The sequence below is a fragment of the Tyto alba genome, unplaced genomic scaffold, assembly GCF_018691265.1.
Source record: "Tyto alba isolate M040663 unplaced genomic scaffold, T.alba_DEE_v4.0 Super-Scaffold_40, whole genome shotgun sequence".
NCBI classification, from domain to species: Eukaryota; Metazoa; Chordata; class Aves; order Strigiformes; family Tytonidae; genus Tyto; species Tyto alba.
This window is the reverse complement of record NW_024881316.1, coordinates 13,036,035-13,061,516: the sequence shown is the minus strand read 5'-3', so window position 1 is coordinate 13,061,516 and position 25,482 is coordinate 13,036,035. Positions and strand designations below refer to the sequence as shown.

Below are 25,482 nucleotides of genomic sequence, written 5' to 3'. Positions count from 1 at the left end.
TGAAAGCGGTTCTATACTTAATGAGTTATATAGATTTTTCTAAAAAAAAAAAAAAAAAAAAAAATAAGGACAACAAATACAGCCATTCTGCACAAAGTTCTTAAAATGCTTGGGTTTTTTCCAACCAGGATGTAACACACAAGATAGTGGATGCCATTGGGGCAATTGCTGGTTCTTCCTTGGAACAAACTACTTGGCTAAGACGAAATTTAGAGGTTAAGCCGTCCCCCAAGATTATGGTTGATGGAAACAACTTAGAATCAGATGTTGAAGGTAGTTTCATTTTCATCTTTATTTTAAACAAAACATTAATTATCAGTCCAAGATGAACAAATAGGATGACTTTACTATATTTGAATACATTAAAAACACTGGAGTATTGTTCAGGCGTTAGTATCTTGCACAGTGTATCTGGTAGAGTCTGTACATCTTCAAAATACATGCTATTAAAATGTGCTAGTAAGGTAAATAATGGCTTAAGAGAGCTAACTTTGGATATTTCTTTATTATTGTTTTTATTTAGATATGTTATCTCCAGCAATGGAAACTTCAAACATAACTCCATCTGTTTATAGTGTCCATGCGTTGACCTTACTGTCTGAGGTAAATGTCTCCTCAGATGTAATAAATACTGTCTTATAATAAACTTTCATACGAAGAGCTGTGGACTAGAAGCTTGGGACAAGATTTGATGGGAAATGCTGAGGTGGATGGATTCTGGGTCCTGTCATGTAACAATATGTAAAACATTGTTACTAACCCAGTTATAAAGTTTCAGTGAGGTGGATGAGGCAAAGCATGGTGGTTGGGGTGTGTAGCGCAGGAATCTGTTCTGGTGGCAAACTTTGTTTATTGTTAGTGGTATGTGTTATTTACTGCTGATAATTGCAGTCAATCTTTGATTATTTTTTTTTGTTTGTTTGTAGCTTATTCTGTAGAATGCTTTGCCCAGGAGCTTATGCTTCTGTGTTTTTACCTCAGTTTATTTTTAAATTGATGTGATGTTTATACTCTGGGTTTTGTGGAGTACCTGGTATTTGATCACTTCTATCATAAACTTGAATTTTACAAAAAAATGCTGACTAGTAGATAAAAAGTAATTTGAGAGTGCATGATAACATATCTTCTTCTCATTTTATAGGTTTTGGCTCATCTGTTGGATATGGTTTTCTACAGTGATGAAAAAGAGAGGGTTATTCCTTTGCTTGTAAATATTATGCACTACGTTGTTCCCTACCTCCGTAATCACAGGTATCTTTACAATTTATTGCATTGATGTAATTTCTGCAGCCAGTTGAAATTGGTGGGTGACACTAAAGTTAAAACAGTCATGATAAGGGTTACGTGTCTGTCAAAGTTTCTATAAAGCAACAATTCAAAACTGTTTCACGTTGACTTTCTTTTTTTCTTTAGTGCTCACAATGCATCCAGCTATCGAGCCTGTGTCCAGCTATTAAGCAGCCTTAGTGGCTATCAGTATACAAGGAGAGCATGGAAAAAGGAAGCATTTGACCTCTTTATGGATTCCAGTTTCTTCCAGATGGATGCTTCGTGTGTTAACCAGTAAGACTTTATTTGTCCTGCTTATATTGATGGCTGTTACAAATTTTATGTATAATATTACACAAGAGTATGTATAATGTGGACCAAATGCTCCCAACAGATCTCTTTTGAGAGAAATAGAGGGATGTTCTGTGTTTTAGGTTACCACATGAAATGTTAAACTCACCTAAGGTATACTCCTAGTGCACAAGTCTATTTTTTTTCAATGTCAAGATTTTTTTATTTGTTTATTTCTACGAGGAAAAAAATGATTTCTATGATTTTTAATGATCTATCATAGAACGGTTTGGATTAGGTTAAAGATTATCTAGTTCCAACCCCCTGCCATGGGCAGGGACCTCTTTCACCAGACCAGGTTGTTCCCAGCCCCGTCCAACCTGGCCTTGAACCCTTCCAGGGAGGGGGCAGCCACAGCTGCTCTGGGCACCCTGGGCCAGTGCCTCACCACCCGCACAGGGAAGAATTTCTTTGGTATATCTAATCTAGATTTAACCTCTTTCAGTTTAAAACCCTTTCCCCTCATTCTATCCCTGCCCTTCCTGATCAAGAGTCCCTCCCCATCTGTCCTCTAGGCCCCTTTAGGTACTGTCAGGCCGCTATAAGGTCTCCCTGGAGCCTTCTCTTCTCCAGGCTGAACCACCCCAACTCTCTCAGCCTGGCCTCATAAGGGAGGTGCTCCAGCCCCCTGATCATCTTTGTGGTCTCCTCTGAACCTGCTTCAATGGGGTCTTATATTGGGGGCCCCAGAGCTGGGCACAGTACTCCTGGTGGGGTGTCATAAGAGTAGAGATAATCCCCTCCTTCGACCTGCTTGCCACACTTCTCTGGATGCAGCACAGGATGTGGTTGGCTTTCTGGGCTGTGAGCACACATTGCTGGCTCACAGTCAGTTTTCCATCCACTAATACCCCACCAGGCTCTTCTCTGCAGGGCTGTTCTCAATCCACTCATTGCCCAGCCTGTATCCATGTTTGGAATTACTCCAACCCATGGGCAGGACCTTGCACTTGGCCTTGTTGAACTTCATGAGATTCACACAGGCCCACCTCTCTAGGCTGTCAAGGTGCCTCTGGATGGCATCCCTTATTTTCTTTGAGGAGGGGTTTTGAGAAATATAATTATAGTTTCAGTTCAAATAGCGCCAAGTAAGTAGTACCTATGTAGCAGCAAGTTTGGATTGGAAACCTTAGCGTGAATTAAAAGAGCAGAAAAAGCTCTGTAAATTCTTGGGTTTTTCTTGATTTTTCTGATTTGTGTACAATCCTCCTCTTTTAGTTGGAGAGCTATTATGGATAATTTGATGACACACGACAAAACCACATTCAGAGATTTGATGAGTAAGTATTTATTGATGTAGCAGTAACTTTTCTCCAAGAGAAACATTTAAAAAGGGGAAAACAAATATCTTGAAAACATTTATTCCAATCTGTTTAATTTAGTCAGTGTTTTTCATGTTTTCTTCAACTATTTGTTTCTGGAGATTCATAAAAAAGGTAGCTTAGAGAATGCGACGCTGTCCTGGCACACAGTGAATTTTGCCTATGTGGCAAAGTTGATGCAGGGCAGGTGGGGGTGGGTTTTGTTCTGGTTTTCTGTTTTTTAGATCTGACACTAACTCTGCTAATGGAAAAAATGATTCTGCACATTGCAAACTTCTGAGCATCTATATTTGCAAATTGTGCTTAAAAAAAAAAAAAGGCAAAACTCCCTCCTAAAAGCCCCCAAACCCATGCACTCTTGTGTATACTTAGAAGTTTCCTTTTGACATGTATTTTAAATCACTGTGGTTAAAAATGCAAATTGCAGAATGTGCATCTTCTTAATATCTGCTTTTGAACTACATTAATGCTATGAAAGTAAGAGTTATTTGTGCCTTAAAATGAAACAGAAGGGAAATTCTGAAGTGTCTGCACTATGCATTTTCTCTTTCAGCACGAGTGGCTGTGGCTCAGAGCAGTTCACTCAATCTGTTTGCTAATCGAGATGTAGAACTGGAACAGCGTGCTATGCTCCTGAAGAGATTGGCTTTTGCAATTTTTAGTAGTGAGATAGACCAATACCAGAAATACCTTCCAGACATACAAGGTCAGTAAAAATGTATTACTTAGTGGACTTCTGGACTCTGATGTTAACTGAGGAATATTTCTGTGACAGGGTAACAGCAGGTAAATTTGTCCTGTGGAGTATCAATGTGCAGTACCATTTCTGTGGCTGGATGCAAAGTTTCTGTTTGGTCTCTTAGTGCTACCAGGGTGGACACTTGAGTCTCTTCCTCCATACAGAAAGTCAATTGCATCATCTTTCTTGTTTCATCTGTTCCAGAATTTATTCTTAGAAGGGTTTTTTTCCCAGTCAAATCAGTAGCTGGATTTACTATATTCAAGATAGCAGGTGGTTTTACTGGTCTGAACTGCAAAGCGCATGTGTTGGTTTGTCTGAAAAATTTCTTTATATATCTGCCTCTGTATATGTTGAATGTTTAGAGATGGTTATGGCTAAATAAGAGCATATTATCCCTGTATAATATCCCATGTACTATTATGATGCAGCCTTTTCATAATCATAATGTATCCTAGCTGTTCAGGCTGTTGTTGTATTGTTTGGAATGTTAACTCCTCTTTTTGTAGTGGGTGAAACTGCATAAGATGACGAAAACTCCTAGATGCACTATTGCATTTATGTGGAGAACTTTAATCAAAATATGCAAGCTCACTGTTTTGAGGTTTCTCACTTTTGTTCATTGCTTGTTAAAAGTGGTTATTTTTTATAATGCTGGAATAAAACCATAGAAAAGTACTGAAACAGTAATATGGCAGATATTTAAAGTAAAAACTGAGAGTAAATGAGGGAAGGAGAAAATGCTAGTTGGAATTATTCTGAACTGAGGAAACCTTCTCGGCTTTTTGTTTCAGAAAGGCTGGTAGAAAGTCTCCGTTTGCCGCAGGTGCCCACCCTTCACTCCCAAGTGTTCCTGTTTTTCAGAGTATTGCTTTTAAGAATGTCTCCACAGCACCTTACCTCGCTTTGGCCAACCATGATCACTGAACTGGTGAGTTGCAGTTAGCATTCATGGTTTGGAAGACTGGTGCAAATTCGAGACACAACCTCATTCCTCCTCAACATTTTTAAGCAAATCTCTTCTAGATATTGTTCATGTAAATGTACAATGGACACAAACTGAAAACAGACTTATTATCATAGCCCTGATGTCTGCTTTTTGCAACCAAATAGAATATCTATTGGCTTATGCTATTTAAGCTGTTCAGATGTCTCCTGAATTAAAATTACGTTTGCCCTCATTATTCCCTAGTGACCTTTCAGTTTCTGCCTACCTATATGTTCCCTTTCCACCATTCACACTTCTACTCTGCTCAGTATTCCTGTTTCTACACTCCTGGTCATTCAGCCTTCTTCCTCCAGCAATGAGGATGAGAAGCCACATAAAGGAGGAGTCAGAATCCAGGTTGTATTGGCAGTTGATGGTCATTGAGATCACACTGTGGCTGAAATTTTGTAACTAGATTTATACAAGGCTCAACTCGGCTTTCTTCTTTCTTTTGTTTTACTCTGCGTAACACGACATGATAAACATCTGTTTTCAGAGCTGCTACCTGTGGATTCTCCAGTGTCGGCTGTTTGACGCAGTCTTTTGGGTTTCATCTTTGGTAATGGGAATGGAGGAGAGTCGGTGCATCCTGTGGTGTGTTTAGCCTGTTAGCCAAGGAGTTCCCAAGGGGCTGGATAACACAGATAGCAAATCAGAATCACTGCTCTGATTTTTTTTTTTTTTTTTTTTTTTTTAAATCTGTAGGCACTTAACCTAGACCTTAGTTAACCACAGATCTAAGTAATAGAAGGAGAAAAGCTATATAAAGTATTTTAAAAATCAGGTGCATTGTTTAAACAATAAATGCATTTAATTTTGTGCCTATCAGCAGTTATAAATATTAGGAAACCCATTTTACTCAGTGTGGTCTTCTGATTCCTGTGCTGACCCCGGGCCTTTACATGAGTTACCACAGTCCTGGAACTCCTTTCAGCGGACAGGACTGTGTTACTTCTGGGAGCTCACACCTGAGCTTGACTGCTCCTTCATGTGATTCTTTATTCTCATTTCCTTTAGTCTTGCTCTCTTTTTAACTAGTGGAGGGGATTAACCTCTGAGAGCTTTTGTGGCCATAAAAGACCAGTTTCTTATGGCCCTTGTGCTACTCAGGCTGTATATAAGAGACAAAAGAGCTTTATGGTGCCCATGTCCACTCATAATTCAGGGGGTTATTTCATCCAGGAATGGAACTAAAGCTCCAAACAGTTCCTCTAAAGCTTATTACTCAGGCCTCCCTACAGCATTTTCCTGAGTCACAGTCCATAAAAAATGGTATTAAAATGTAGCATTTGATCTTCAGGTACAAGTGTTTTTACTGATGGAACAGGAGCTCACTGCTGATGAAGACATTTCCAGGTAAACTTATGAACTTTCTGGTTGGATAAATTGATAACAGACTCCCGGCATGCTGATGAGCAGTTGAGTCATTCTTTAGAATAATTTGTCTTAGAATTGCCAAGCTCAAATGAGAAGGACAAGTAAAGGGTCGTTCAGTCTGACTGCAGAACCAGGGACATAATGTTCAGGACAAAACAGAAAAAATCCCACTGTCAGATTGCTCAAACCACTAAGGTGAATTATGCAGTACAAGTATGTTAGTTCTTAAAGCATCTTTCTGGCTAAAATGACACTGCTTCTGCAATTAAAATATGCATGGCATGACTTTATAGCTTTTCTGTATCATACACTTATTTAGAATAAGACTGATGCACTTTTTTGGGGGTCTAAATAAAAATCTGGTTTCTTCTTGTTTTAGAAAGACAAAGATGAGGCAGATAATTTTTCTTGTGTTGTCCATTTTTATCCCATTTCAGTCAGTGCTATCAGTAGAGGCAGATTTCTCAAAAGAACAGGAGGAGTTATTTGCCGAAGTCCTGTTCTTCACTTTCTTCCTGGATTCTCTTTGTTCCTTTGAATAACTTCTCCCTAAAATAAAGTAATATTGACATGACTGGCCATTTTAAACTTCCTCTTAACTTGGATGTCTGATGGGAATGAGATACAGTGTAACATGTTTATTGTATATTAACATTTATATATAAATATGTGACTAAAAGGAACCCAAAACATACAAAACTCCACCCATAACACAGACTTGCAATGTTCTGTTTTGACTTACGGATTCAGGATTAAGTTGGTAAATAGAGTTGTGTGTTTGTAAGAGCAAGTAAGAAATATGACATTCCCATAGTGGCAGAAGGCTGTTAGACTCACTTGCCTGCTACAATTGATTTTAGAACTTCTGGCCCATCTGTTGCTGGTCTGGAGACGACATACACAGGTGGCAATGGTTTCTCCACGTCCTACAATAGCCAGAGATGGTTGAACCTGTACCTGTCTGCTTGCAAATTTCTGGACTTGGCCCTAGCTTTACCGTCTGAAAACCTGCCTCAGTTTCAGATGTGAGTAGAAAACACTGTCATTTAAGTTTTTGGATGTCTGTCCAAGCCTCTTGATAAGATTCTAGTGTATAAAAATCTTTGTTTTCCTATTTCCTTTCCTTTCCTGGCCTTCACCCACAGCAGCCCACAGTTCATTTCTTCCCAGTCTCAGAGTGGCCCCCAGAGCAAAGGATGCTACACACCAAATGAGTTCAAGCTGGTTTGATTTAGCCTGTGGCAAGAGATTCTCCACACTCGTGAGCTAATCAGTAATAGTGATTTGTTCAAGTATTTTATTTTTGAAATATTTAGTTGCAGTAATGTCTAAGAACTCAAAATACACCCACACGTCTCAGTGACTAATGCATGAGATCAGACGACTGTGTGTCACCTCAGCATGACTCACTGAAATTTCTCCTGCACGATCTCTCTGGAAGATGTCGCAACAGACCTGCTAGTGAAAGGGACCCCGTCGGTGTTTCTTGGTCAGTAGGTTCATGTGTGCAGACTGCTTCCTCAGGGCCTCTGCAATCCTGTGCTGTTAGAAAAAAAAAATGAATGCGAAACAGCTGGCATTTGCTGAAGAACCTAGGAATGAGAGGCCACCAGGGACAGAAGAAAGTATCTCGTCCCTTTCTTTACAGTGCACAGTGGTGACTGTGTGAGAGCTGCTGCCCTGGCGCAGCTCTGTAGACGCTTGGTCACCTCTAATTATCCTGTTATTTAAAAGACACTCGTGTAGGCTAGAGAGCGGGAGGACTTGCACACACAGTGTCTGCTTGTGCCATGTAGTATTTCTAAAGCTAAAGCTAATCATGAAGGCTCCTTCATTTATTTTATTTTCTGCTCGTAATTCTTACTCAGTCCTCCAAGCTGTCCTAATCCCCATTATCAGCCAACCTAGTTTTATTAGGTCATCACTGTGCGTTTCTGGAAGGACAGTAGCCATGCTGAATCACACTGTCTTCTATGGTGTTCTCATGGAGGCTTGGATTGAAGTTTTAAGGACATAAACATTGATTTCCTTTATAGTTTATAATGCAAGTAGCCTGCCCTTGCAGTACAGCAACGTAGGGGGGAGGGAATAGTCCACTTGGTCTCGTTGGCCTATGAATGGGTAAAATAACTGAGTTTCTGTTACCAACATGGTATATTGAGAACATTTTATGTGTTACAGCAAGCACTGCAAGTGTGCAGCAGAATGTTTTAATTAACTTACATATTTGATAGTTCAGAATTGCTTTCTGTTCACTTGCACATAATGAAGATGTGAATACTACTGGCTTTAGCTTCTCTGCCTTATCTTGCTCTTGGCATCCTTAAATACTTTAAGAAACTCTAAAAGAAAAAGGCAATGCTACATGCTCAGCCTTCTTACCTCCTGCTTTTCAGAATGTGACTTTCCTATTCTTTCTCGTCAAAGACTGATGTTTTTTGTGTGGATTGGGTTTGGGTTTTCCCCTGCCTCTCTCTGATACTTAACTAGGTTTCCTCATCCACTCGTATTCTTAGATCTAGCAGAAAAGCCTGAATGTTCAGTAAGGATAATGTCTGCTTGTGTTACCTCATGACAGGTATCGTTGGGCTTTTATTCCAGAAGCATCAGATGATTCAGGCTTGGAAGTGCGAAGGCAAGGTACGCATCAGAGGGAATTCAAACCGTATGTGGTGCGTTTAGCAAAACTGCTGCGAAAAAAAGCAAAGGTATGTGGCTTTCTTCTAGTTTTGCTTTTCATTGAAAACATTCATGTTCTGTAACTTACAGGACTGTTTAGTTTTGGATTTTTTTTTTTTTTTTTTTAACAATGAAGAATGGAAAGGAATTTATCTGGTGTGGGAGATTCCCTCTGGAGTAATGTCAAGTCAGCATCAGGCAAAAAACACATGTATGTATGTAAGCCAAAAAAAAAACAAACCAACAAAAAAAAACCCAAACACAAACAAACCAAACAGAAAAACTCCAAACCTGCTATGGCAAAAAAAAAAAAAAAAGACTAAGGTCAGTGAATTTGGAGTTTCCATTTAAAAGTGTTGAGTAAAATAAAATATGCTTCATTGTTTACATATTTTAACATAAAATCACTTTCAGATAGCCAGTTAGGTATGTAGATACTAGTATAACTAACTGCCTTTTGAAGTAGAAAAACATTTTTGTTAAGAATCACATTTCAGTATTTAGGAAACTGTTGCATTCCTAAAAGTGGTAGAACCAAGAGTTTTGATACTGTGCAGAGCCAGGGAGGACTGGGTTTCTTCCCTGAAGCAGTTCTGGTGAGTGGAAGAAGGCAGAGAGCAGTAGAAAGAAGTTCTGGGGAAATCTTGGCTGCACAGTTGGTAGAGTGAAGCAGAATTAGAGTTGTCATTATGTTGGTACATGAAGTATTTAAAACTCTAGTTTGGGTGGGTGGAGGCCTGATCCACTGATGAAGCTGATGGAAGCTGGTCAAGCCCTGTCCCTTCCCTTCTGCTGCCACAAAGAAAGAAAAATGCTGGCAAACATTTTGCTGCTTCTGCTGTGAGGACAGAGCCTCCCTGGGCAGGCACTTCGCTGGGAAGGGTTGCTGGGTGGGTCAGGGAAAGCTTGAAGCCATATGGGAGAAAGCTTCTAAGTTCCGTTCTTGGGTTTCCGTCCAAGTAGATGGCATTGTCAGGGCTGTGACACTGGCAGCTTGCTGTATCTACTGCATTTACAATCTCTAATGAATGTTTTCACTGATTAAAGAAACCACTGCTGAAATACAAGCAGATACATAAAATTTAGGGATGACTTAGCTGCAGGCAAATCTGAAGTATTCAAGCAAGGCTCACAACTGTAGGGGAGAAAACAAATATCTGAAACACATCTGCATTCTTCATTTTATTGTTTTTGAACCATGAAGATGAGACAAAATTTCTCTTCTCACATGAATGAATTAGTTTTAACTGACTGCTATTCAGGCATAGCCTCTAACCCTGATGTTCAGTGTAGTGTACTATACTTGTTAGAAAGTTGGCACCCTACGAATAATCTCTGCATTAATTATAAATTCCATATGATGTATAAAATACACATGCTGGTAAGTACTGTATGTTGAGATAGATGCCTGAAGTCAGGACTTCCACAGCATGCTTCAGGAATATAGAAAACTTTCTGGAATTTCTGGAACCCCCTAGTCACAGCAGCAGTTGCACACTGTGAACCGTAGCTGGGGCTGTGATGATGAGATAAACATGAGGTAATGAATATTGACTTCCAGGCCATTTCTTCTTTGTGCGGAGGAGAATACTGTTGCATACAGCTGTGGATTTTTCTTGAAAAATCACCTGTTTCTGAGCAAAATGTTCCAGTGGATCTTAATTTTCCTTCAGGGCACTCTAACTAATGCTCAGATTCATGTAGTACGGTGTTGCTCAGGCTCTGTTGTCTGAAGGAAATGTGCTTAAAAACCTCCTTCGGCACTACTGGCAATAAACAGAAGAACAAACTGGCAGTGCTGTTATTGTCTGACAGTGTCCAGGCCCCGCGAGCTCCTGTCTGCTGTTTCTGGACCATGGACTCTTTGGGGTAGGCGATTTTTCTAGCTGAAGCAGAGCACCCAACCAAGCAACTGCACGGCCTTCACGGCAAAGTATTATTTTGATATATGAAATGCAGTCTGAAAGTTCTCCTCTTTCCTTCCACAGGACAAGCAGGAGGACTTTAAGACGGTGGTTTTGGAGGGAATGGAGATGGCCAAGCATCAGGTGAGGGTGGCCTTTGATGCTTGAGTTGTGAAATAAGCTCGCCATAATAATACCATCACCTCAAGGACCTGGGCAGTATTTAGCTTTCAGCAAGAACTGAAAGAGATCGGTCTCGTTAGAGGACAAAGTTGAGAGATTTTTGAAGTGAAAGAATCATGAGGGCCCTTATTTTTATAGATAATTTAAAAATTTATTTTTAAGTTGGTTTCCTACATGAAATAGATTGCAAAAATTTAATGTTAGTTCTAAGAAGAATTATGGTCACAAATCATTCTAAAATCAAATGAGAAAATAATTTGTGCCAAACGGCAGGGGTGAAACACAATACCTAATTAATCTCTGTCAAAGTAACTGTTGTTTTAAGTATCTGAGGAATCAGTGGTGTTTGCTTAGCAGATACTGTGTGAGGAAATGGCTTGGATGGTTTGTATTTCATTGCTCAGAGGGAGAATTAGTATTTGCACGTGCACCTGTTTGGCTGGCTGCTGCGTAACCCTGACGCTCGCTGCATGCCTGAGGTAGTCTGTGCTCACCGCTGGGTCACACTCAGCACAGTAGAGAACTGGTACCCCAAAGCCTCTCTTCTGTGAATCCAATGGTTTGGAAGTTTTTAAAGGGTAAACTTCAAAATTTTAAAGTAGGAGGCATCAATAACTCTTTCGGTGTTGGAATTCAGTCTTCCCTTTGTTCTAGTTCATTATGAGCCTTTCTTTCCTTGAGACTTGTAGAACTAGCATAGTAATCTCATGTGACAGGGAGCCAAACCGCCAGATTAAAACACAAAATCAGATTATATTTAATTTTAACCTAATAGGCTTTTGGGAAACGGATGTCATGTAGGCTCCTGTATCGCAAGACAGTTGCTTCATTTAAAGGGCAAAAAACTGTATTTGCTAAAGTATCATCTCTTGAAAATCTGATTGCCCAAAGGCTGTGCAATCAGTAATCCTTATCTTATGCTCTGCTCCCACTGCTGTTCTTCCCCTTGCATTCTTCTTGTGTTACAAAGCCTGCTTCTCAGGAGTTGTGCCACCTGGAGGGGTCTGGAACCCCTGCCTCGGCAGAGGCACTGCCAGGGCAGCGGGAGGGAGGTGCTGGTCAGGGGCGGATCAGGAGGTGACTCTCCTTGATGTGGCCTTTGTGCTGCTTTTCACTTTCCCTACAGAATAAAAACCAGTCTTGCTGGAACTCTGCTTCACCGTAGAAGAGGGTTTGTCAGTAACAGTCGAAACAAGGTGCTTCTGGTGGTGATAGTATCTTATTGTCTAGATTTGAACATCTCTTTTTGACTCAAAGAAAGAAAAGGAAATGAGTGGAGAGTACCATGTAAGCAGCTGGATGTTAGTGCTCGGGTATTTTGGTACACAAATTTTTAAGGCAACCTGAAACAGGGTTACAGCAGTGCCCTGACACTGCCCGTGAGCATCTGGTGTGTGACTGTTGCCTTTGCTGGTGGGGTTCCTGAAATTCTCTCCCTTGAAATTCCCCCCATGAAATGGAAGGTGCATAACCGAGGTCTTCCAAGAAGGCTCACTGAGTAACTGAGCTGTTTTCCTTTTGAGGACACCTTCAAGTGCTTGCTCAGAGCCTCCGTGTGTGTTATTTCCGATACTGAAACCAGCACCGCTTTTGCTCTTCCTGAAAATTCTGAACTAGACCTTCAAAGTGAAAATGCTTTGTTTCTATTTTAACTTCCTCGGGGGTTTATTGTCCCTAATGCTGGCTGTAGGGTGAAGCATGAGGGTTAGGGGAGACCAGCCTGCTCGGGGAAAGCAGCTGCAGTAGCAGGTGGCTTACCCAAGGGGCTGCACCCTGGGCTGGTGCCAGCTCGGGTGGTTTACACGGGCCGGGGGCTGCCTTGCTTCGGGGCAGCCCTGCGCTGAGGGGGGGACTCCAACGCCCACCCCAGCTTTCCCCTTAGTGTCACATCCCCAACCACCGCTGCTTCAAGGTGTGGGGAGGAGCAGGGGGTCTGCTTGGAAAGCTGCACTTCAGCATATGTGTGTTTTGGTGATAGGACAAATATTTTTGAAATATAGAAAAATGCTTTATTCGGTATTAGTATTTTATTTTTACCTGTGCTTCTTCTGTTTTGTCCTGTATTATTTCCCATTTCTCTATATTTACAGAAAAACCCAGAGGAGGACAGCTCAGGGAAAACACTAAGTTGGGAACCAGGTCACTTGCTTTTAACCATCTACACTGTTCGCAGCATTGAGCAGCTTTTACCTTTCTTCAATGTACTCAGCCAAGTTTTTAACAGCAAAGTCACAAGCAGATGCATTGGACACTCAGGGAGCCCTGTCCTTTACCCCAACTGTTTTCCAAGTAAGGACATAAAAATGGAGAACCTCAAGACCTTCTCCAGCAAAGCAAGACAAAAGATAGAAGAAATGGTTGAGAAGGATTTTCTTGAAGGTGTCATAAAAACATGAACCAAACTGGTACTACTCCGCTTATATGTAGTGTATCTATTTAAATGAAATACTGTATCTTTACCAGTTGTATAGTTTTCTTTTCTTACTTTGTATGTAATGAAATACTTAATGTTGTATTTAAGTTAAATATTTGTAAATAAGAGAAAAGTTCTGGATGTGGCCTGAATCAAGTTTAAATATTGGTGGCTCATATTGATTATGGTGCCTACTATTTACAGTACATGTTTTGTTGTCTTGAGTTCTGTCTTTAAAAAAAAAATCCTAAAAAATACAAGGTGCACATTTTTTCAATTTGTTTCCAGTTTATTTTGTCTTTTATCCATTGGATTTAGCAATCTGGAAAATGCCCTTATGCCAGGAGTTAATACAGGATTATAATGAAAAATACATTTGTCAGAGACAGATACCCTGAACTGAAAAATGTGGAAGAGGACACTTGTGTATTTAAAACATTTCATCCCCTAGGCCCTGCCCCTTCACACTGCTGGGGGGTAGAAAGGGCCACAGAAAACAAACTTGTCTCTGTCCCTTCCCTCTTAAAAGTGATTATAAATATTATTACTGCTAATTAGTTTCTAAGCAATACTTCAATTTCATGTAAGTATCTAATGAAGATAGTATTGCAATAATACATTAGTATTTGCAAATGCTCTTTTTCAGTATTTTGTTTCCCCTGTGAACTGTGGTGACCTGAATTTGGGGACCTGTGCCAGCCCCTGCCTTATCCTGTTTGCCCACAGCCACGGGGGTTGCTGGGGGAAGCGGTGGGGAGGATGTTTCCGCGGCACTGTGCTGTGCTGCAGTTACTGGGAGTGTACTGAGGCTGGGGGAGTCAGACTTCAGGTACAAGGTGACAGTAAGCTGGGGGGGCAGGGGCAAAATTCCTTCTGGCTGTGACCAGGCTACCGACTGTCAAGAAGTCAGTTGCCTCTAAGTCACTTCAGCTTCAGAAGTTTGACAACCTTGGGGGGGGGCAGGGGGAGGAGGGAACATTCAGCAGCAAGAACATCTCATTAAGAGGTAAGTTGCTACAAGAGGTAAAGAATAAGCAGAACAATAATCTGCTCGGTTCTGGTTAGTCTTGGTTCCTCTCAGGAGTTTGGGTATGTCCACGCTAGCAAATGGTAAACAAGGTAATATTAAAATATAAGTCAAGTTACAAACTTTTAACTGCAGTTGTATCATTCCTTATAGAGGCTGGGGTGGTGCTCCTTTTCCACCAGCAAGGTGGTAAACAGCCAGGCTTACTTCATGGGCGAGGGCATCTGCGTTCTCCTGTGGAATGTTTTAAAAGTTAGTGACACTTGTGTCAGCTTCAGAAGGTCAGAGCAAATATGTGATAAGGCAAGCGTTTTCCTGCAAATGCTGTGTTCCCTCTATTGCTCTGTCACCCTGAGGCTCCCTCTGCCACTGGGGGTGGTGCTGGCAGGAAGAAGCAGGCAGGAGCACGTGAAGGGGGAAGAGCAGAACCAGCACTTTTGCTGTCAGCTTTAAGTTTGGATGTGGACTAAAGTTCGCACATGTTTTTTTTTTATTTTGCCTCTTATGAAATCATGCCATTAGGGACTGCTTTGGTAATTTTTTTCTTAACCCTGAGTTCTCAGAAAGCTGATTTTCTTTTCAAAATCTTCTAGTGTCAAATCTATCTTTATAAACATTTAACTTAATTTTAAACATTGAAAACATTAAACATCACTTTCATAAATACTAAGGTTTTTTTCCAAATTTAGCACCTGATTACATAAAAAGTACGTAAATATACTTCTCCCTCCATCACCCAATGCTAGGCAGAAGATTGTTTAATATTAACAAATCCACTTCATGTACAACTTGTTAACGCTCTGACCTGTGTGTCTGCTTCAGCGTATATTCTAACAACATCTTCTGTTCCTGACGGGCGGACAAATGATCGTGACAATTTGTACTTCTTTACAAGCGCATCAATTTTCTCCTGTAGTCCTGGAGGTGTAACTGCACACCTTTCTGCATCCGTCGTGTCAATAACTCGCCTGTCTGCAACCTGCAGCATCAGAAACAGCCAATTTATTTATGTGCTGGAAGGGCATGATGAGAGCAGAATGAAAAAAGGTCACAGGTAAGACAGAACTTCAGGTTTTGCCATGTTGCCCTGCCTGAAGAAGAGCTCACGTTGGGAGTTCCCTGGTTAAACACTTTGGGATCCTTAGGATCCCTACTCAGCTACTGCCCAGCATCCATTAACTGAGTCTTGACAGGGCTTGGCCACTTGGTTTGAAAAAAGGGTCAGCCTCTGAACTGAAGCTGCTGCTTCTCCCAGTAGATGAGGAAGCTTCAGCTCTATCCTCTGGTTAATTCAGATTCCAAAGCTCCATTACTGTGTCTAACATGCTACCATGTGGGATCCTGTTCTGCTCAAGCTCTCTGAATATTGGAGAAGATAAAGAAATAAGGGCTTGAATATTCAAGTTACACAAAACAGCACAGCAGGACCTATCCAGCTGCCCAGCAGGCAGGAGCCTTAGAAAAATGGGATTTTTCTAATTTGAAAGTTAAGAAAGAAATTTTAAGTTAAAATTTGAACAGTTTTGGTCAGGTTTTTCCACTTAACACAGCTAGCTATTACTTCATCATTTCTAGAAGTTATTTTAGTCCAACTGAAATTCTGGTCCTTCCTCTGGGTTGTTTCTGGGCTTGTTTGACCTACTTCTGCCCTTTACTGGGCTTTTTCAGCTTTAAAATAAAGCTTATCTAAATATATATGCAGGCAAGAGATGCTCACAGCAGCGCCCCAAGAGCCTGCATGGTGTGCAACTCACCTGGACTTTGAGCAGCCGATTGGGGAGGTCGGTGTAGATGGCATCCCACTGTTGCACGCTCAGACCTTTCAAAGCCAGGATTGCTTCAATAACCAGCATGTCTGAGACAGCGTCACCAACCGTCTGTTAACAGGAAGGGAAGAAACACTGGAGCAGTCAACAGCAAAGAAACAAAGGCATAATTTCATCAGTAACCTTCCAGCTGAAGAGAGCGACAACGCAGCCAGGCTGACTTGTCTCAGTCGGGGTAGCTGAGCGGCTGGTTGGTTTGGGGGTGGTGTTTTGTGTTCTCCTCCTTACCATGCCGACCCTGTGGTAAGGAGACCAGCAGCCTGCTCCTACAGCTCTGCCGAGGGCAAGTGCTGGGCCCCACCTCTCCTAAGGAAGACTGGCCCCTCAGCTTTGTTCTGGGGTCAGAATGGTTAAAGCTGGCCTGTGAGGTATGATTAGGCACCACCCCAGCTGAATAACATCTGTGCTGAGACACCCCCACCCTCCCATACTGCATAAGTCAGTGAAAACCAGCAGATGAAATATTACTTGCTGTTGAATCATGAGCAAGCGCCACCCTAGCCCTAGGTTCACATGCTAGCCCACTCCATCTTTGGGTCCTGAAGCCAGAAGACTGCACTAGATAAAAGCATTCTGTATCCACTCATGTGAAAATATTACATCTTTCTAAAGAAGACAGCTCCTGCCCTTTTCTTCTTGGCCCCTTCTACCACGGCACCCTAGTTCCTGCTCCAGCAGTCCCTGGCAGGAACCTGACAGGCACCCACAAGCAGGGTTAGCACCGTGACTGTCAACATGGTGATTTGTTTCTCTTGGTTTTTACCTGATTAACCAGGTCAATCGTGTTTTCAAGCATCTTTGCTGCTTTCCTTTTTTCATCATCTTTCTCCTCTTTTGCCAGCTGTCTTATTCTAGTTTCAGCAGCTTTACTGAATAATACCTAGAATAAAAAAAGATGAGAGCCTGTCAAGATCAGCCCTCATCACAAACTAGGATACATGCAGCAATAAGGAGAAACTTTTACCATTTAAGCCCAAATAACCATCATTAATGTTTGCCACCGTGAATTCCCATCCCCACACAAAACACAGAGGAGTTGGTGGCAATGCTATGATAAAGACAGATGGGGGAAACAAGTATGTTCTCAAATAAGGAGAGAAAATTCTTGTTTATAAATGCAAGTAGAGAGTGGAAAGTCTTCCTTACCCAGCTAATTCAACTAAAATTTTGTACATATTGGCTGACCTTATGCATTACATGCTCATACTTACTGTACCATGTCCGTTTGCTTCAAAATAAACACCAACATCAAACTCCTTGGCCTTGTGATGCAAGTGTTTCACTCCTGTTTTGACGCAGTGCACAGGTACCTGCAGCCCAAGGATATGCAGCGAATGTAAACAGTGGTATGGACACCCCTCAGCAGAGCGGGTGAAGTGCCAGGAGCCGAGCACCAACCCAAGTAGACTGTTACACACTAACCTGTGTTTCACAACTACTGCCTCCCCAGAACTAAAATTAGCCACTATTTCTGCAGACCCCATTTAAAAGGTTTCATTCATTTAAATGGAAAGAAAGGCTGGTTTAAAAAGAAAATAAATAAACAAACAAACCCACAAACCAATAGAAACCCCCAACTCATGTTTATAGCTTCAGGGAACGTACCAGATTTCTATCCAAACTGAAATACCTTAGCTCAATTTCTGCAGTGAACACCTGGAGCCTGTTGCAGAAAATTAAACCATCAGCATCAAAGTATCAAGGAGGCTTTACCAATGCACTTTGTTGCAAAGCCATAGAGTCCTCAACTTGTTCCAGAAGTAACAAGGGATTTTGTTTAGCTTTTGCCAAACTTTTTTTTTAAACTAGTAAAAGCTGACCAGAACTTTTTCGGCCTTGCTCCCTTGCATCTTCTTTACCACAACAAATTTAGTCACTATTGCAGCTTGAAAGAATCATTTATTTTAGCCCAGTTTAAATTTTCCTAGCAATCGTATTACAGTAGCATTTATTTCAAAAGTAAACAAATTTGCAGTAAACAACATTTGCAGAAAACTCCCAGGAAAAAAAATGGAGAATACCTTCAGTGTTTCCTCAAGGTAGCGCGTTGAACTCCCATTGGCATATGCTGTTTGTACCACTGCCATCCTTAAGGTCTGTCCCACCTGAGCAAACCAAGCAGCAAAGTGCTTTACTGTCCAACAGGCACATAGCCAGAGGAGTAGGGTACATGGAAGGGTAATATGTTCTCCTACAGACACTTAAAACTCCTGGGCATCAGGGAAAGGCACCAGCTCACAGAGAACTTCTCTCCGTTTAAGAAAACGCAAATTCTGTTCAAGATTTGGCAGATCGTGTTTTTTTGTGGCTGCCTTGAAGCAGCTCTCTGAGCTTAGGCTTTCCAAACCCCCTTCTCAGATTCAGCAAGCTCAGTGCACTGGCCAGACACATGGCATTACATGAGGCCATACACACAAACAGCACAGTCAAAGCTCCCAGTGCGAGCCAAGCAAAGGCTGGTGGCAAGCACAAGTTCTCCTCACTGGCCAGCTTCTCTGCCACAGTGTAAGAAATGAGCTGGTCTCTAAGAAAACAAAACCAGGATACCTTGTCCAGGTTTGGTATCACAGACACCAAGTCTAAGAGGACTTCTGAAAAGGAAAATCTTTTTCTCTCTGTCCCATGTAGGGAGAGGATGCTCTGCAGCAGATAGCGGCTTTGGAATGATAACGTACAAACCCCTTGACTGCCACAACCAAGTTCGCATGCAGATGGAATTCCCAACCTTCATAAAGCTTTACAGAAATGCTGAGGGAAGGACTGAACCCCAAATTAATGAAAAGTTATTGTAAGATGCCAAAACAAAGACAATGGAATATCAATACTTTGTATACCAAAACTGGAAAACTTCTCACCCACTAAGAGAAGGTTACAGCTTAAAGTATCAGTGCTCAGATTTTTATTTGGAGTGTGGAAGTCATACCCTTGTAAAAACAACATTTTGGCCATAATCAGTGAGGTACAGGACTGATTTCTTTTTAAACTGAGCTCACTTTAGGTAGATGTGGAGAGACCACATACATACAAGCTAACACAGCTTCCATAGACTATTTTACACATTATAAATTAAAGTGTCAGCATTCATTTTGTACATTAGAATTACCTTGGCAAGAAGTTCTTTAAGGAATATACTAATTAAAGTTGCAATTTTATCTCCATCGATTAGGTGAAAACGTCCAGTTGCATCCTTGTAGTAATAAACAATTCTATCTGCATCACCATCAAAGGAGCAGCATCTCTCATTGGGCTCCATGTCTAGCCCTAGTGCACACAGAGTTACGAGTGCAAGTTAGAGGTAGAAAAAGATACAAAATGTTTAAATTAGTCCCAGTATGGATTTCACGTGGAAGTTAGCTCTGTGCAGTCACACACACAAAACTACTGCTCTGAAACAGGCATTGCTTTCACTGAGAGACTTGCAACAGGGAAGCTGTCTTAAATGGCAACTGAAAAGTGCATATTCAGACCAAAACGATAAATACTAATATCAGAAATGCAGGTTCTCTAAGCACTTGTTATGCTACACCTTCTCCCCAGATGTATACAAAAATCAGTCCCAGAACTACTGCGTGTAGTCACATCTCTAAATTTGGGAAATAAGCGCTGGATGTCAGTTATGGCACAAGGTTAAAAACCTTGCAGCAGCAGAACACTCACCCCCTTTCTCACGTCCCTGGTCAGCGCAGAGCCACCCGCAGGCCGAGGCGAATCGCCCTCCCCCGCCACGCAGCAGAGCGAGCCAGTGTTTGCAGAACGGGGGGGGCCTGCCCCACACCCACCCAGGAGCCCGAAGCTGACCTCGGTTGGGCACGGGGTGCTTGCCCAGCCCTCCCTTACCACTCCTCAGAGCAGGGCCACGGCACGCTGCGTGCCCTTGGGCATGGAGGCAAACCACGCTGGGGCAGAGGAGGGCTCCAGGGCCCTGTCACCTGCATGTCCTGGCACGTGGCAGGTCCACCGCACACTCTTGGTGTTACACTACTACCTACTTCACCCTCTAAGACACATGGGAATTAACTATTTTTCCCTTGCATCAAAAATGCTTTTGTTTCAGGAAATATTTCAGGCCTGTTTAATTTTATCCCATTCCCATCTGACTGATCTGCACCTCCTCTTTGCTTCCTTTTGCACAGGAGACACGCTTTCCCAACGTGAGACAAGCGTGCACCCCCGTGCCAGCAAAGCCATCACTGAAGCACAATTGCAACAGGAGGTGGCACGTAAATCCTATCATTGAAAAACAACCCCACACCAAAGCAACCATCACCAAGACTTCTCAGAGCTGTACAAAAACCATACAAGTAGATCTGCTGGCTTGTGTTTAGTTCCCTTGATACTCAATTGATACAGCAATGTACATAATACATAAGAAGTACCTGTCTCAGAAACTTTCCAGGCTTAATGCCCATAGAGAAATAGCTAGGAAGCAGTCACCACCTGACACAGCAATGCCACACAAAAATGAACTGCTCTATTATTAAGGTACATCTTGCCTTTCTTTAAGATGCTGGCCACATTAACCTCAGAGTACATTTCGCAGAAACTGCAGCTGGCCATTCCCTAGGCTGATTTCAGAGCCTGTCAGGAACTCAGCAGGGAGCTCCAAAGGACACACTGAATCCTGTAACCCCTTCTTGGAAAAAAACATTTTAATACACAAGCAGACAGGAAAACTGGCCCACACTGCTGAACACCTCATCCTTCAGAGCACAGGAAACTGTACCCCAAAACTTGCCTGTTTCTTCTCCTGCATGCCCACACTGATACAGGACAATATATCACACTGCCATTGAGGTCCTCAAGCTAAAGCATGAGGTAATGGCAACTGCAACATTTAACAGGTTGAGACTCCCTATGACTTTAAACAGGAAGCTGTTACTGCTTAACACTCCCGAGAAATCTGATCATTTAGTTCCGTGAATTATTAGGAAATCGCATTTTATTTTCAGAGCATATCCCCTGCATGGAAGTGAGCAAGGAGTCTCCCCTCAGTCACAGTTAAAGCTGGGATCCAGATATGACACACAAGCCTCCATCCTCAGCAGGGACTGCTGCTGTGCTCCTCCCCTTTCTACATTTCTCCAGCATGCAGGCAGCATGGCAACAACATGCCTTGGTGTTCAAATTTAGTTAGCAGTTGCAGTGAGGGTGCAGTTGTCAAATGGAGAACCCAGTTTAGCCTCAAATAACCTAATATCCAAACTAGCCTGATCCCCCAGTCCAGGGATTTTCTTTTATGCACTTTGCAGGAAACTGCTTGAAATAATTTCCCTCACTGGTTTATCAGCCAGTCAGTCTGCTGGCACCAAGTTGTTAATTATCCCAGCTCTTCCTCAGGAACCTGGAAAAGTGTCTACAACCCCAGCCCACAATATAAATGTTTCTTGATAACACAAAGGAAGTAAAGTAAATAACAGCAAGCCAGTCCTGTCTGATCTTTGAACTCAGCCAGCTTAACATTCAGACCAGATTGTCAAACATATTTCAAACAGTCAGGGACATACTGTACTCCTCCAAATAATTTAGACTAACGTAAACTATGCATGTACCAGCCATACAACTCTCCCTTTCCATTGCTCAAGCAGAACCGTTCATTAAGTCATTTAATAAGAGACAGGGAGCTCATCTTATCCAAAGGTGATACACCATTGATAGACCCTGCACTTTCAGATCTGGAGAGAAGGAAAAAGGATATCAAATTACTGACTACATACCTCTAGGGGGTTTCTGGTGAACTTTCACAAAATCTGCACCACATAAGTGATTGAGTTTCTCCTTGGTTCCATCATTATATAGGTGAATTAGCACCTCCTCTGGTAAGTAGGGCTCCATTTCTGATAGTTTCAGGGCTCCAATTCCATTGGCACAGTCAATCTTCAGGTGCCTCTGACTCTCTCCGGAGCTGGGAGACTTAGCACAAGGAAGAAAGGGCAAAGTGAACTCATACCCTAGTGAAACCACATCTAGAGGCATGCTGAATTCAAAACTTCTGATTGTTAGCCTGTTTGAATCTGAAGATACTCATTTTGTACATTTGCATGAAGAAGACAACACCCAGTATTCACCTGTTTTATCAGTTCCGAAAAAGCTTTGGATAGTTTTTCATAATAACCTTCAAGCGTTGCTTTCCCATACTGCCCTTGGGTATTTTGACAGCAGACCATGTAATGTAGCTGTGGTGTTGTCAGCAGACCATAATCTGGCATAAAACAAAAGGCACAATATTCAGAAATAGAATACTAAATTAATCCCTCCTTAGAAGTGGCACAGTAGTTGCTATTCTACAATAAACAGGCAAATGCAGTGCTGGAAACCCATATGAAATTTTTCAAGTTTTGTTATGAAAAGACGAAACCCCCCACCTTGCATTAAAGCCATACAACTGCCCTGAAAGAAGATTGTTATAAGCAAAAATGGAAACTGTGTCTGGGCTACTGTTTTAGGTCTACATAACAGAATCACTTTTACCTAAAAACTTGAAATCAGACTAGAATTGCAAAAGTTTAACATACCGTGGTACTGACCACCTAGAACGGAGATACCGTCTATTACTGACTGTGAAAGTTTCTTGCTGCTTGGCCTGGAAAACAACAGATACAACTGATTACCTTTGCAGTAGACATATATGTATGGACCTGGGAAGGAAGCACATGTGGAAGAAGACTCTACAATCTTCCTGCCAGTAGACTTAGATTCAATATAAAGAAATCCATACCTTTTTCTATTGTAGTCACCTCCCAATAAAGAAATTTGAAAGCCACCACCCCAGAGAATTGCAAAGACAAGTAAACAGCCAAGCACACATGGACATTACACAGTACCCACAAAAAAAAAACCCAAACCAAACCCACAGTAAAGCATCCTGTTCAGAAACAGTGCTAGGAGGGTCTCATAACTATCAGGGAAGCTAATACAGGAACAGCATTGGAAAACTATTGCTTATTGCTATAATCATAAATTAACAGGTAGAAAACGAGGCACAAAAAATAAAAGCATAATCTGGCTGAGGAGGGCTAGACGTCCAAAAGCACCCATGAACAAAATGTTGGCACTTCCATAAAAGCAGCATATATCCATGCATTTTGTAATTACCTGGTGTCTCTACCAATAAAAACCGAAGCATCTTTGTGCTGGTTCACTGCTGCTTTTTGGCAGATCTCAGTTATTATTCTCGGTAAGTCTTGTTCCTCTGCATTTGCTAGTTGTGTAGCATACTCTTCCCAGGAAGGGTGAAGCATTTCTCCAAGAGGGTCAACCAGCTTTACGCCATTATCTTCCTTAGAAGAAAAAAGACCAAAAAATAGTAAGCCTGAAAGTGGGAAACTTAATAAAATCTCTTTGAAGACAGCTGATACATGGTCCAATCACACCGCTGCTTTAAATGTGGAGTGTTTCTGGGAAGCAATTGCTTAGCTGTTTGTTGAAACCACCACCAAGCCCCAAAAAGTAACATAACCAGCATATTAAGTAACCAACTTATCCCCTCCTTATAATTTTGGTATGAAATTCATTTGACATTAAAATGACATAAAGGGACATTCTAATAATCTGGAATGCTCCACAGTAGCATAAGTCTAAATGCTGGATTTTTAATTGCTGCATCTCTATTTTTTAAACTTGCAGATTTTGCTCAAAGGTTCATCTCTTCTGAAGGATACTCCTAGCTTGCCAACATGATAAATTTCCTACATTACAGCATTTCCCCACGAGAGAAAGTGACTCTTGTGTGTACAGGGAAAAGCAACTTCAAGCATGCCAGAGATCATATTTACAGGGAGCAGGCTAAACATATGCTCTGAGCAGGTCCAAGTGCCTTCAGGATGTGGTCTGTCGATACCATGAAAAGCTTTGATTCCACCAGATTGATCATGTCTACTTTCATTTTAAAGAAAAGGTTATTCTTACTTCAGGATTGTGAGATGCTGTAACCATGACGCCAATGGTAGATACCACGGCTCTGGACCTGAGAACTGCCAGCAAGCCCATGCGGAACATGATGTGATCAAGCTGTTCGGCCTTGGTGCGAAATCCAGCGGTGCCATACTGGAGAATAAGTCCAGCAGGTTTAGGATGTAACGCTGAGTATTTTCTAAGGGCTTCAGGATCCATTTCTAGAGAAGGAAGTAACACAGATGCACGTTAGAGAAGTCATTATAATTAGGTTCATTGTAATATAATTCAGCATTAATTTGTTTAATTTTGAAGCCCATGGATACCTTAAACCGTTCTCATCAAATCCCTTGGTGGGACTGGGAGGGGGGACGGCTACCAGAGCAATCCATCAAGGAGCCTCGACATTCCCAGTACAGCACTAGATGAACAGAACTCGACCAGACTTCACCAGGTGACGAAGGGATGATGTGATTTAGGTGAGGAGAGCCACAATTCTCAACCGGCCGGATCCAGGGATCCTAACAAAGTTATGGCAATGGGCTAGCCCTTTCCAACGCCAGCCACGTCTCCATATATTAACTCCTGCGTTAGGAAGCAGCCCGTCCTCCCTCTTCAAGCCCTCGCAGCCCCAGGGAAGCACCCCAGCAGCGGCGCCTGGGCGTTTTGCTCAGCCCACGGCTCCGCGAAGCTGCTCCCCACGGACTCACCGCACCGCCGGGGCGGGCCAGCCGGACACACGACACACCCCCCCCCCCCCCCCCCGCCTTTCCCCTTCCCCCTCAGCGGCTCCAGCCGCCACCTCCCTGCACGGCCGAAGACGTCGCGGCCCACCCGGGCCCACCCGCCAGCGACCGGAGCAGCGACCGGAGCAGCGACCGGAGCAGCGACCGGAGCAGCGACCGGAGCACCCACCGGACCGACCCGCCCGCCCGCCACCGCTCTCGCGGGGCGGGCCGGGCGCCCCCAAGCCGCGCTCGCCCAACGGGCACGCGGTGGGCGGGCACCCCGCCGCCACGCGGCGCGCGGGGGCCACGCCCCCTTTCTCGTCATCGCACCCGTACGTCAGGAACAAGCGCGAATCGGCGCTCTCTTGCGGCGGCACGACTGTACTGACGCCGCGGACGGGCTTCCCTGTTGCCAACCCACGGACAAGTAAACGTGGCGTTTCCCCTCTTCGCCCTCTTTCGCGCCCGCCTCTGTGGGGGTACCCGCCCTACCTCGGCCCGCCGCCATTTCATTCCTTCCCCTCAGCGCCGCCCGCCCCTCCCAAGGGCTCTCCCCCGCACTGGGTTTCCCGGCCAAGGCTTTCGGGAGAGGCTGCGCTGAGGGAAGCTGAGCTCAGCTCAGGCGGGAGCCTTCAGGCTCTGACTCACGCCTTGTTAAATCCGTGAGGATTTGAAACGGAGCGGGGAGATGAGCGCTGGAAAAGGCAGGCGGCCCTGCCGCGGCTGCCGGCGCGCATGCGCGGTGCCGCGCCGCCTCCCCTCTTCCGGCTTGGTTGCGGCGCGCGG

At 42.9% G+C, this 25,482-nt stretch overlaps 2 protein-coding genes across 19 annotated transcripts in view; one reads left to right on the top strand and one right to left on the bottom strand.

Moving 5' to 3' along the window:
* The window catches only part of DOP1A (DOP1 leucine zipper like protein A), a 73,240-nt gene extending 59,809 nt beyond the window's left edge, over nt 1-13,431 (top strand). For 8 of the 11 annotated variants that reach the window (XM_042803637.1, XM_042803636.1, XM_042803635.1 and 5 more), the window contains 12 exons: nt 129-273; nt 524-603; nt 1,142-1,251; nt 1,414-1,563; nt 2,839-2,900; nt 3,496-3,648; nt 4,476-4,612; nt 5,970-6,025; nt 6,907-7,071; nt 8,625-8,754; nt 10,714-10,773; nt 12,903-13,431. In XM_042803637.1, coding sequence (XP_042659571.1) covers nt 129-273; nt 524-603; nt 1,142-1,251; nt 1,414-1,563; nt 2,839-2,900; nt 3,496-3,648; nt 4,476-4,612; nt 5,970-6,025; nt 6,907-7,071; nt 8,625-8,754; nt 10,714-10,773; nt 12,903-13,208 — 1,554 coding nt within the window. In that variant the 3' untranslated portion in view covers nt 13,209-13,431. The remainder of the gene's footprint in view (nt 1-128; nt 274-523; nt 604-1,141; nt 1,252-1,413; nt 1,564-2,838; nt 2,901-3,495; nt 3,649-4,475; nt 4,613-5,969; nt 6,026-6,906; nt 7,072-8,624; nt 8,755-10,713; nt 10,774-12,902) is intronic. The other 3 variants (XM_042803642.1, XM_042803643.1, XM_042803641.1) reach the window with 1 other exon arrangement.
* Nucleotides 13,432-13,493: 62 nt separating this feature from the next.
* On the bottom strand, nt 13,494-25,443 carry PGM3 (phosphoglucomutase 3). 8 transcript variants are annotated; one of them, XM_042803649.1, is made up of 14 exons: nt 25,345-25,421; nt 24,295-24,489; nt 23,984-24,189; nt 23,171-23,355; nt 22,591-22,658; nt 22,144-22,277; nt 21,793-21,988; nt 19,182-19,339; nt 18,100-18,183; nt 17,290-17,388; nt 16,842-16,958; nt 16,007-16,129; nt 15,058-15,231; nt 13,494-14,486 (listed from the first exon to the last, which is right to left on the bottom strand). In XM_042803649.1, the coding sequence occupies exons 3-14, from the start codon at nt 24,185-24,187 to the stop codon at nt 14,400-14,402; spliced, it is 1,629 nt and encodes a 542-aa protein (XP_042659583.1). In that variant the 5' UTR covers nt 24,188-24,189; nt 24,295-24,489; nt 25,345-25,421; the 3' UTR covers nt 13,494-14,399. The 8 variants fall into 8 exon arrangements, with proteins under 8 accessions (XP_042659583.1, XP_042659580.1, XP_042659584.1 ...); XM_042803646.1 differs by lacking the exon at nt 25,345-25,421 and adding an exon at nt 25,189-25,274; XM_042803650.1 differs by lacking the exon at nt 25,345-25,421 and adding an exon at nt 24,884-24,997.
* Nucleotides 25,444-25,482: the final 39 nt, after the last annotated feature.